This window comes from Myodes glareolus, chromosome 4 (genome assembly GCF_982192425.1).
Source record: "Myodes glareolus chromosome 4, mMyoGla1.1, whole genome shotgun sequence".
NCBI lineage: Eukaryota > Metazoa > Chordata > Mammalia > Rodentia > Cricetidae > Myodes > Myodes glareolus.
Genome location: NC_142029.1, coordinates 61530855 through 61542900, shown reverse-complemented (window position 1 = coordinate 61542900; position 12046 = coordinate 61530855). Strand labels below are relative to the sequence as shown.

The 12046-nt window shown below is 43.0% G+C and overlaps 1 protein-coding gene across 3 annotated transcripts in view; it reads right to left on the bottom strand.

Annotated features, from left to right (window-relative positions):
* Ryk (receptor like tyrosine kinase) overlaps positions 1-12046 on the bottom strand; it is an 80041-nt gene that overhangs the window by 44562 nt on the left and 23433 nt on the right. For 2 of the 3 annotated variants that reach the window (XM_085689635.2, XM_085689636.2), the window contains exons 2-4: positions 8392-8513; positions 3187-3286; positions 674-808 (exon numbers count right to left, since the gene is read on the bottom strand). In XM_085689635.2, coding sequence (XP_085545761.2) covers positions 674-808; positions 3187-3286; positions 8392-8513 — 357 coding nt within the window. Of the gene's footprint in view, positions 1-673; positions 809-3186; positions 3319-8391; positions 8514-12046 lie in introns of those variants that run through there. The other variant, XM_085689637.2, reaches the window with a different exon arrangement.

Below are 12046 nucleotides of genomic sequence, written 5' to 3'. Positions count from 1 at the left end.
AGTAAACAGTTTGACCTATTCATAAATTCAGAAACTCTACCCCTGGGCTACATGGAGGTTAGATAACCTTTAAGAATTCTTAACATCTCAGCCTTGGTGTGCTAGCACTCACTGCATCTGTGGTGACCCAAAGAGCAAAAAATTATTAAGTACCCACACATGACATCCTAATTCTAGGCTAGATTGAATTATCCTTTAAATCCTCTCTGAAACAGCATTGTCCATATGTTACAGATGAGAACCTAAGCCTCACGAGGTGTAATAACTTATCCCCCTTCCTGAGAAGAGCAGAGATATGGTTCCAACCCAGGCCCACATGACCCCCCAAAGTGAAGCTCCTGCAAAAGTCAAGTTCATCAAGCAAATGCTTAGTCACAGCTGCTGTGGCCCCTGTGGAGTTTATTTTCCTTCTTTACCCATCAGTCATACATGATCACTTCACACATCTAATGGAAACATTCAGGCAATTCTACAGACAGAGAACCAGAGGCTGAGTGGGGTTGAGTGAGATCCTGGCTATATACTACCTGGGGTTACCCCAGGATTTCATCAACTTGTCCTTGTCTCACAACTATAATAAAGACTTGGTCATAATTAGTCTGTAAACAAGCACCACAATCTTCTATGAACCTCTTATTTACATGAAACACGTTTTGTTAAATACAATCCTTACTTTTGTAGCACATTTTCCTTCGTTTAAAATTTAAGACTGTGAAGTTCTTGGAAGGATGTACTGTCAGGTTGAGCTGCATTAGTATCATGACTTCAGAGTCTACTTTGCCGGTACAGGAAAGCTCGACCCGAAACACTGTTTAAAAGAAGAAAGAGAAAAATACTCCAGTGTCCTAAAAACCAGGATCAATGCCCCAACAGTACCATTCAACGTTTTCATTTATTTCTGCTCTCAAATAAAACAAACAAACAATTTAAATAAGTGGACCAGACAGAAGCTTTCAGAGACTGCATCATCTCAGAAGGACATTTATATTCCCTCCACTGTAGATACAGAAGAGTGCTGAAGAGGAAAGCAGAGATGAAGAGACAACGACTGTCAAGCTTTCTTTAGATTCTGAACATGCTAGTTTGTTGTATGTATTCTGCTTTCCAATATACTGAAGCTACAAAACCCTACAGCAAACCCTCTGACCTTACCAATCTCACGAGCAACAGTAACAAAATTACACAATAAGCAACAACTGTGCAGTATCAAATGCAGTTATATATTGCTCCAGGCCTTGGAAGGATGTAAATGTCAGGAAGGCAGCATATGCGTTGCTGTCTGCATGAGATGCACAAAATAAAACACGTCATCACCATATTCCTAGAGTAGGGGCATCCTTTCCTGCTGTCTAGCTAACAAGATGGGGGAACCAAAGCCACACTGAACTGGGTGGCAGGAGAGCTCCTGCTGGACTTAGAGCTGTGACATACAGGGAGCACAGATAAACATCAGCACCATGACAAACAGAGCCATGTAAGAGCATGTTTGGAAGTACTCTCTGTGGAAAATGTGTATGTGTATTTAGTGATCACATTTAAAAATTATCTTATCCAAAAGAGAAATTACTCATAAGTACCTCTTAGGAAATAAAGACATTGTTACTGGGGTAAATTACAATAAATCTATAAATGAAACTGACAGATTCTTAGCTAGGAATTAAAAACAACGCTGCCCTTCTAAATAGGATTAGCTTTAAAAAGTTTTCTAGTGAAGTTAATGATAAAATAGTAGATTTTAGTAACTTTTTTCTTTTAGTTTAAGATTTCTTTCCTATAAATTGAGAAAATATTTCACTATCTATGAGTGGATCAGAGATTTAGGCATTTCTGAACATCCTTGCTAACCAACAAAAATTAACCGGCCTTCCAGCACTGTCTTACAATCTAAACGAGCATGTGTCACTAAGAATGAGTGAATAAATAAGTGAACTTAATAAAACTGCCAGGAAAGCTCTACTTCTTTGTTCTTTAAAACAGTGGTAGTGGTGGTGATGATGATGGTGATAATGGTGGTGGTGGTGATATTTTAAAATCTCCCATGTCCTAGAGCCTTTCTGTGTTGCTTAGTTTTTATCAGCTTGACACAAACTAGAATCACCTGAGATTGGAATCTCCAATGAAGGGAACTGCCCCCATCAGACTGGCCAGGCACATCTGCGCAGCATTTTCTTAATTAATGATTGATATGGGAAGGCCTAGCCAACTGTAGGAAGTGACAGCCATGGGCAGGTGGTCCTGGGTGGTATAAGGAAGCAAAATGAGAAAGCCATGGAGAGCAAATAACACTCCTCCAAGATCTCTGCTTCAGTTCCTGCTTTGAGTTCCTGCCTTGACTTCCCTTGAGAATGGACTCTAGAAAGTTGAAATAAACCCTTTCCTCCCCAAGTGGTGTTTACCACAGCAGAAAACTTCCCAGGATATCTTTCAAAGGGTCTGTTTACAAGCTGTGAGGGTGACGGAAATAAAACACTCAGTCCACTTATTCAGACACATACTGAGCGCCTATTGCATACCAACTGCTGGGCAAGGAATCACCAGATACTGTAATAAGTTTATTAACAGTTAACATGCCAAGATGGTATAGGCAGGAAGCACTGAGGAGTAGTGTAGACTTTGCATCTTATACACTGGATAGATGGGAACTCACAAGCAGAAATAAGGGAAAGAAGGTTCCAAATTGAGGCCAGCACGCACAAAGGTCTAAGTGTGAAAATTATATACAAACTGGAATATTTGAATATGCTGGGGCGTGTGCAAAGGCCTGGGTATGAGAACTGAACACAGACCGGATTCTTGGGGTGCTGGAACATGGGCAGTGGCCAGGGCAGGTGATAATGGATGCAGGGAAAAGTTGAGACGTCTGCAATGAGCCAGCTGACTGGAGCAGGAGACACTAAAGGTCTTGATGCCCTGTGGTCAGATGCAAATGGACAATGGCCACCCAAGTCAATGGCAGCGGGTAGGACTTAAACCAAAGGGAGTAAAGGGCAGAGGTAGGGACTCAGATGCAGATGCCAGAAACACAGAAAAGGAGCCAAGGATGAGCTAAGTAAAGACAGATCTACAAAGATACAACAGAATTCATTAAAAGTACTTTTCAAAGCCAGGCACTCAGTAAACTGTCCTTGCAGGGATGTGAGGGAGACAGCTGAAAGCAGTGTGCTAAGTCTGTCTTCGCTGGCTCACCTGACAAAGTGCGTGGCACTTCCCCTTGAGCAGAGATATTGACCTGGGGCATGCCCATAGCCACAAAATTGTCTACTTGGAATCCCAGCTTATATTCAACCTGTGAAATGAAGAGAGATAAAAACATTGGACCTGTAACAACAGAAAGGACTTCATTAATGAGCTCATAAGTAAGCAGGACATGAGCTATTCTTTCCTACTCTCAACCTCTTCACAGCCATCTCCCTCACACTCTCCCTCAACGTGACTTTCCCTTCATGCATCCTCCTCTTCTTCCTAATGTCCTGGGGTCAGTATGGGTCTAAGGCTGTAAGGGCCTCTCTAGACGTCCTGTATGAAATCACCCTCTACTCTGAAGCTCACTCCTACTCCCAGTGGCATGTCTCCTGCCATCCACATGCTAACACACTGGACTCTACAGAGGTTTTGACCGCTGGCTCACTTTGCCTCCTGCCATCCATATGCTTTAACACACTGGACTTTACAGGTTTTGACCGCTGTTTCACTTTGTCTCCTGCCATCTTTCTGTTAACTTTGAAATGCAGAGTTCATTCTGACGACATACCATTCAATTTCTCCATGTCCAAAACAGATAGAAAAATACTGCCCATTCCATGCAAGATCCCAGCACGGCCACTGACCACCCACCACTGGTCCCTACAAAAGCAGTTCTTTGTGCTCACGACTTTAAGTCAGACAACATTTATGAGGCATGTTTATGAGCCAAGGCTGTGCTTGTAGAGGGGGAAGGCAGTGGTCAATTAAACTACTTCCTTCCTTCCCAGCACAGCCAGGACCACTTGGTTTCACGTTCCCACAGCCTGAGCCTAACAGGCACATCACTGACACAGTCATTCTGACACCTTCTCCTTTTTCCACACACTTGGATAGCAGCTGCTGCAAACCCACTGCCCTTGGCTTAGCTTGCTGGGGGAATGAAATCCTGGGGCACAGTGGTTATGTATGATGAGACCCCATCCCCACCCCTGGCAAGTCCTGTGCCCAATGGTTGCTCTTCTTCAACCTCACTGATGGTCCTTGGTCCTTCTGCTATGGCACCTTCCCCGCTTCTTCTCTTTCAGCTAGCACAGAGGAATTTTTTTTTATTATGTATATAATATTCTGTCTGTGTGTATGCCCACAGGCCAGAAGAGGGCACCAGAACCCATTACAGATGGTTGTTAGCCACCATGTGGTTGCTGGGAATTGAACTCAGGACCTTTGGAAGAGCAGGCAAGGTTCTTAACATCTGAGCCATCTCTCCAGCCCCCTGCACAGAGGAATTTTGTTTGTCCTTTCCAGCATCGGACAGATCTGTCTGAACATCTACCCTCCAGACTCTGGTCCCAAAGAAAGCTCCAACCTCTCATCACAGGATAAATCCTTCTCCCCATACACTAGGCTCCAACCCACTTCACCACGACAAAGATCTCATCTTGTCTCTCACTCTCCTTTACCTCCAACTACCTGCTAGGCATACCACCTTGTAACCCTACAGCCTCACATTTAAAAGATTCAGAGTCGAGCTTCCCCCTTTTCACCAAACTCACAAAGTTTCTGTAGAATGTCATGCTAGAATCCAGCCTCTGCTCAGGTCACTATCTGTAGCAGTCTCCTCTCATAGATACAAACAGGCACCCTACTGAGACACTGTCTGTGAGTTCCTAGCTAAAAGTCACTCTGGGGCCAGGATCTCTCACCTGGGAAATTAGTTACTTGGTGACACTTCCTGCTCCCCAGTCCCCTCCTGGCTGGGAATCAGAGAATCTGCCTATAGGCATATGCTATGAAACTTAGTCTATCTTCAGATATAAAAATGAGACACTACCTCTATCACATGGGTTCTGATGCCTCTCTCCAGAGACCCTGCCATGCTGTCATTCTCTGGTGCTAGAGCCTGAACTCTCCTTGAGACCCCTGTCATACTGTTGCCTGTCTGTCCATGACATTAATAGCTTTTCAAGAAACTTCTTACTTCCCTAGCAATCCTCTGCAGTGTCCCTCGTGAGTACTCCCCACAAAACCTTTTGATCGCCTTTATTAAAAGTCTCAGTTACTATAAGCAGAGGAAGAGCTGCCCAGGGACCAAAACCCCTAAGAAAGCAAAGGCGGTGCAGCCAAGGAATCAAAGGCCCCAATGGCAGAGCTGAGGGCAGAGGACAGAGTAGAAGGCAGGCTTATCTCAGTGTAGCCACAGGGAGAAGGAGAGGGAAAAGAAATGATGCTGTAAGTGGAGGCAGGGAAATGAGAAACCGCAGCAGAAGGGGACAAAGAGGCCGAGGAGAGGCTTAGAGGAGCCATGGGAAGAAGCTGGAAGCCTGCCCTTTGGTCAGGCTGAATGGACAAGGGAAGCATCACAAGGCAGCACTCTCCTCCTACTGGGCTCCTTAGGGTACCTAATTTTTAAATGTAGTTTCCAAAGTCAGAGAAGACTGCCAATTACTGAAATCCAATTTTCCCTACTTTGGCACGCACAGATCTGTAAGGAACACTTGTCAATCACCTTTGAAGAAACAGACCTATTTAGAAACTACCTCACAGACTACCAAACAAAAAACTATGAACAGCAGTTGTTTATCAGCAAAATAAACGAGCCAAAATACTTCAGAAAACTTACTAGAGAAAATATAAATATTTGAAGAAGCTAAAAAATAAACACGTTTGGTATTTTTCCTACTTGGAAGACACGGCAGCTGATGAGTTGAGACCGTCTCTCTGGAGCACAGATCTAAAGGGAATGTGCTTGCCGATGGCCCAACGGCCTTTCAATTTCTCTGACACTGCCAGACCTGCCTTTCTCACAGCTACTTCCCTCCACTGGGACACAGCAGGCTGGCCCCAGAGGCTGCTGCTGGGGCTCTGACAGGCCCCCTGCAGCCTCTCCTGGACCGACACCAAGGAGAGCGGGTGGTGGGAGTCTTCCGCCACGTCTTAGTGTGCCTCTGCCCTTCGGCTAGCTAGCATATCTCCTGACACTTAACAGACTCAGTTGTGGCTTTTTCTTGAATGCTGGGGAATTTTCTGGAACATACAAGAAACTAATTATCTGTTAGGACCGCCTAGTAGTCTACTCTTGAGAGAATCAATACCAGAGCTCTACTCCCATCTTAAAACACAATTAACACACTCTGAACCACTCACTAAGGCACGCGTGACATAGATGTTAAAGAAAAGGACACACACAGCTCCAGCCTCTGAGGGAACTAAAATCTTTGGCACAGCCAGTCAAGTAAACATGACAGAACACTACCAGCAAAAGCTCTGATGTTGAAAAGCTGATGTTAAAATATCTGTGCTGTTGAAGTGATACACCAGGGAGTCTGGAGACCCTCGGAAGCAAGAATTTCATCTTCTGGCAAATCTTAAAAAAAACAAGCTGAGAGTTTCTGACAGAGTGTCAGAAATTGAGAGTGGCAGACTTCCTTCTGAAAGTTTACAACTGCATCTCAGAGCCAAACAATCAAGAAAAACCATCAATACCACTCTGGCCCTCCTGGGTGACTGCCATTTCAGGTCACCTAGAGTGCCTGCTTCTTCTGCCTCCAGACTCATTTGAGCAAGTCCTTCACAAACCTGGGTCACAGTTTCCTCTTGCAGGAAATGATCAACAAACCAAAGCACAGCTATGCAGGAAAATATAATACAGTTATTCGAAGGAGGGAGACAAAATCAATGCAAAGAAAAAGAGAACCTTTACCAGGACACATTGCCCAGAACTCTGCATGAACATTTAAGTGTACATACGCACGTCACACACACTACCTTCTTTAGAAGACAGAATCGGGTCGGAAGGCCAGGTGAGAACAAAGATCTGGATGGGCTTGCTCAGCATGCTACTATGATGGTGGAAAACCTTCCTTTCCATTGTATACTCTTCCAACGTTTGGAATTTTATCATATCCATATACTGCCTACTCATACGATTAACTTTTTAAATAAGCTGCAACTAGTCAACCGTGCCAAAAATCACCAGATTCTATGACCTAAGAACTAGAATTAGGAACTGCAACATCATAAGAAGAAGCCCAAAGCTATAGTTTAAAAACATTTTCTAACCAAGTGTGGTGGTGCACATCTTTAATCCCAGCACTTGCGAGTCAGAGGCAGGCAGATATCTATAAGTACAAAGCCAGCCTGGTCTATGCTGAGTTCTAGGACAGCCAGAGCTATAGAGTAAGACACTGTCTCAAGAAAAGGAAAGGAAAGGAAAAGGAAAAGGAAAGAAATCTACAAGATAATGGAATAATCAGAGTTATACCAGGCCCCTCCAGTGTTTACCCTGCATGCATATATATTCAGAGAAGATCCCTCCAAGCTAGCTTCCACCATGACAAGTTCCCCATTATCAGTAACTTCTGAGGCTGAAACACATGGACAGGGCAACAAAACTTGAGATCGACACAAACTAAAGCAATATCAACTAGCGAAACATTAGTCAGAAAGACGCTGGGGATAACCATGAACTGCATTGAACTTCCTGATTCTGGAAACTGTACTTGATTGTGTTAATAACACCAGAGTCCTGCAGACTAAGGCATTTAGGAGTGAGGAAGGCAATGTTTTCAACGAACTTTCAAATAGTCCAAGGGCAAACAAGAGTAGGGAGCAAATGGTACAAGCAGTTTCACTTGGCAAATCTGTGAAATGAGGATGGAAGATTTCTTGGGCTGGAGTAACCTAGGCAGTCAGAGATGTGAAAAAATCATCAATGAATAAACCAGACAAGAAACTGCTAAGTGCCCGCGTTCAGCCTCTAAGGTTACTGGGGCTCAGCATGGTACATGCGAGAAGCTGCCAACACTGCACCTTTCTTTCACTGTGAATATGAAGACTGTATTCAAGTCAACAAGAGTGTCTGGAAGAACCAGCTCAGCAATGCTTCTCCCCACACACCCACACCCATCCTTCAACCATATACGGTTTCTCCATAACAGCAGGTTCATCATCAAATCCAACTGTTCTCTTACCAAGTTAGAATCAGATCCCACTGAAAAGGCCTGCAAGGACCCAGTCGGAGGTGATGACCACCTATCTGGTAGTCACCTAAACCTGACGCTTTAGCAGAACAGGCTCAAGACTCTATCTGTAAGAAATAAACCTGAAAAGTTCCAGTACTCCTCGGTGTACCACCGCTCACCCTTCTGTGGAGAGGAAGGCCCATCCTCAGGGGCAGTCCCTGTCAAGCTGTCCACCAGCAGCTCTTACCTTGGACTTTGCATGCCAAGTGAAGTGCAGGAAGTTTGTCTCACTGGGCACTAGCAGGTTAAAGGACAGAGCGTAGTGACTAATAAGATCATTTCTCACATAGTAAAGTTCTGCGTCAAGACCTAGAAAAAAAAAATGGAAAAATAGTTAAGCATCAAGTGTCTTCAGAGTATCACAAACACTAGAGCAGTGCAGAGAGAGAACGCTGATGCAAAGTGTGCACTGCAGACAGCTGACGTACGAGCAGTCTCAGGAAGCAGGAGGCTGTAGCATCACAAACAGAGAAACCGGAACCCAAAAAGTAGCTGTCCTTCTGAGACAGCCATGCCAGGACCACCTGCAGCCACTTGTATCTTCTGGATTCGGTGCCTCTCAGAGGAGCAACAAAAAGGAAAAACTCCTCCTTCCTCAACGTTGGCCCAGACTTAGGAAGACTCGAGAGGGAGGGAGACTGCCTGCACAGGAGTTACAGAAGCTTATGAGCCACCACCGCTTGAGTCTGAGCTAAGTCACCTATCTCTCTAGTCCCTGAAGAAAACTTTTATACCACCACCTTCAGTGGAAAATCAACTTCCTATGGAGGGAAAAATACAAGAGGTTAAAATAAAGAAAGAAAGGGAAAGAGGGCGGGAGAGATGAAGGAAGGAAGGAAGGGTGTGAGGGAGGGAAGGAGGGAGGAAGGAGGGAAGGGAAGGAGGGAGGGAAGGAGGGAGGGAAGAAAGAAGGGAGGGAGGGAGGGAGGGAGGGGAAAGAAGTTACAAGGAAAATAAAACAACAGTAATTACTGGTGCTATCAAGGCAGTGAACTTGAGGCCTGGGCATTGTTGACAAAAGAGGGAGGTATTAGCAAGTGTTAGAGACAGGCAAAGAATCAAAGAATGAAAGAATCATGGCAGAATAATGTCATTTAAACTGATTTGCTGTTAAAAATCAAGTTTAGTCCAGATATTCCTAGTGCTCAGGCAGGACAAAGTGAAATTGAAATTGCACATTTCCTGAGCGTGCACGGCAGGTCTGAAACCCAAGGGTGGTAAGAAAGAGGTCAAACTTGACACCTCAGACCTCCCAATCACACAGAGGGAGCACAACTCCGTCACAGACAGTTCACCTGTCAGCGTTGCTTCTTCATTTGACTTCATTTGACTCGGATCTGATAAAACCTTTAAGTCAAAAATGAGACTTGGGCAGCACTGTTTTATGCATCCTGCATGGGAATACAACGAGAGAAGCTGGAAGCCTGTGAAGAAGGCTCTCCCTGCTGACAGGACAGGAAATGCTAAGAACATAAAATGGGGGCTGGTGGTGCTGGAGAAAGACAGAAAGACAGCAGGAAGATATAGGAATTGAATGGAAAAGGAATATGAATTCAAAGACAACACCAATAATCACAGTAATACGCGGTTTAAATTCATTTAAGGGGCTGGAGAGGTGGCTTGGCAGTTAAGAGCACGGATTGATCTTTCAATAGACTTGAGTCTGATTACACCCACACGGCAGCTTGCAACACTTCCTTACTTCATTCCCATGGGTCTAATGCCCTCTCTGGCCTCTGTGGTCACTGCACACAGGCAGTGCACAGACTCTCAAGCAGATAAAACATCCATGCACATAAAAATAAGATGTTTACAAAAACTCACTTAGGCCTGAGATATGCCAGTATAGGTAGATTTATAGCAGGACTAAAACAAAGTTCAGAAATATATGTCAAGAAAAAGGAAAAAAAATAAAATAGAAGTGACAGCACACAATTAGAACTTAAGGTGAAACAACTCAGTCATTAGTTAATAAAACTCACAACTGGGATTCTCTATACACAAAAACTACAAAAGATACTGTACTGCAACAAACAAGCCATCTATATATAAAACAAAAGCCAAGAAGGAAGACAATCCATAGCTACAGACTAACAGCCTTCCAGAACCTAGGGTAAACCCATGACTTGAACAGTTATAAATATGAAAAGATTAATCATAAACTAAGATTGTATACATTTCTTAAAACTCTTAACAACAATATAAATATCATGTAGCCTGCCTTCTCTGGTCAAATATAACAACAAAAAAATTAGAAAGATAAAGCCAAAAATAACTCTTTGAAGGTAGTTATAGTCTTTAGAAGACAGATTCTTAAAAAATACAAAACGCTACTACCAACATTAGAAATAGAAAGGAAAATCATTACAAATCTTACAGAGGTTAAAAAAAAAAACTCTTAAGAATGGTATGACAATAAATTCAACACCTCAGATCAAATAGAAAATCCTTAGTAGCATCACATACCAAAAGACAAGAAAGAAAAACCCCAAATGATCAAGAACCTACCCAAGGGGAAAACTCTAGTCACCAGTAAATTCAAAACATTATAGAAGATAACACCAATCTTAAATAACTATCAGAAAATAAGAGAAAAGATCATTTTCTTACTCACAAGGCCAGCACAAAGCCAAGAACTAATTAAAATAACACAGAATAGAATACTACAGACCAACGTTTTTCATACAGATTCAAACATTCTCCACAAAGTATTAGCAAATGTAATACAGCAGTATCTGGAAGGCACAGCACAGACAAGTAACTTCCAAAAAGTCAGAGATCACCACACAAGTAGAAAAGGAAAGAATAGCAAAGCGGATGTGGTGGCTCCCACCAGTAATCCCAGCACTTGGGAAGTGGTAGCAAGAGGGTCAGGAGCTGAAGACCCTGTTTCAAAACAAACACTGAGGACATCTCAGATTGAAAGCCTATACTGACAAAAATAATCAACAAATAATGAATGCACAAGTACTTTCTCAGTCTGGTAAAGGGCACTTTCAAAGCCACACAGTTAGCATGCTCAATGGTGAAGTCTTAAATTCTTAAAATCACTTACAAGGTAAGGATGTCCCTACTCCTACTCAATTTCATACTAGGGGTCCTTGCCAATGAGAAGACATTATAGAAATTATAGGTGTAGAATGCCTTGAAAATCCACTAAACACTATGAAAAACTAGTGGGGAATTTGTGCTAGACAAGTGCGTTAAGGAGAAAACTCCACTTGTGGGAAGAGATCTGCTGCCCCTTTAAATGCTAGTTAGCCTTCTTCCAAGATAGTCTATGCTTTATATAGGGCTGTGCAAAGAAACCACAAGGAATGAGTTTGAAGAGGCCCAGGCCTCTTCTCAAGACCTAAGTAAAATTTGCTCTCAGCCACACCATAAGTAGAAGAGAGTAGAAGAGAGATTGGTGCATTTCACAGTAAGATATACACGGAGTCATGGAAATGTGAAGAGGTGCTAAAACACATCATTAATCTTCAGAAAAACAAAGGTTAGAAGTAAAATGAAAACCATTAGCACCCAAGAGAATAACTACAATTGATTCTGGCAACACTGGCTGGCAAGCATAAAAAAAAAAAACACAAAAAAACAAAAACCACTCAACTGCTTTGAAAAGCTTATAAATGAAACACACACCTACTCTGTGACCATCAATTCCAATTGAGGTAATTATGCAAAGGAAATGAAAACACTGTATCCACAAAACACTGTGCACAGATGTTCATAGGCCTTTTATTCCTTATTAGAGGTGGAAACAATGCAAATGTCTGAACTTGATACCAACTGTTAACATTCAACCATGGAATACTGCTCTACAATAAAAACCAGACTCTGTAACA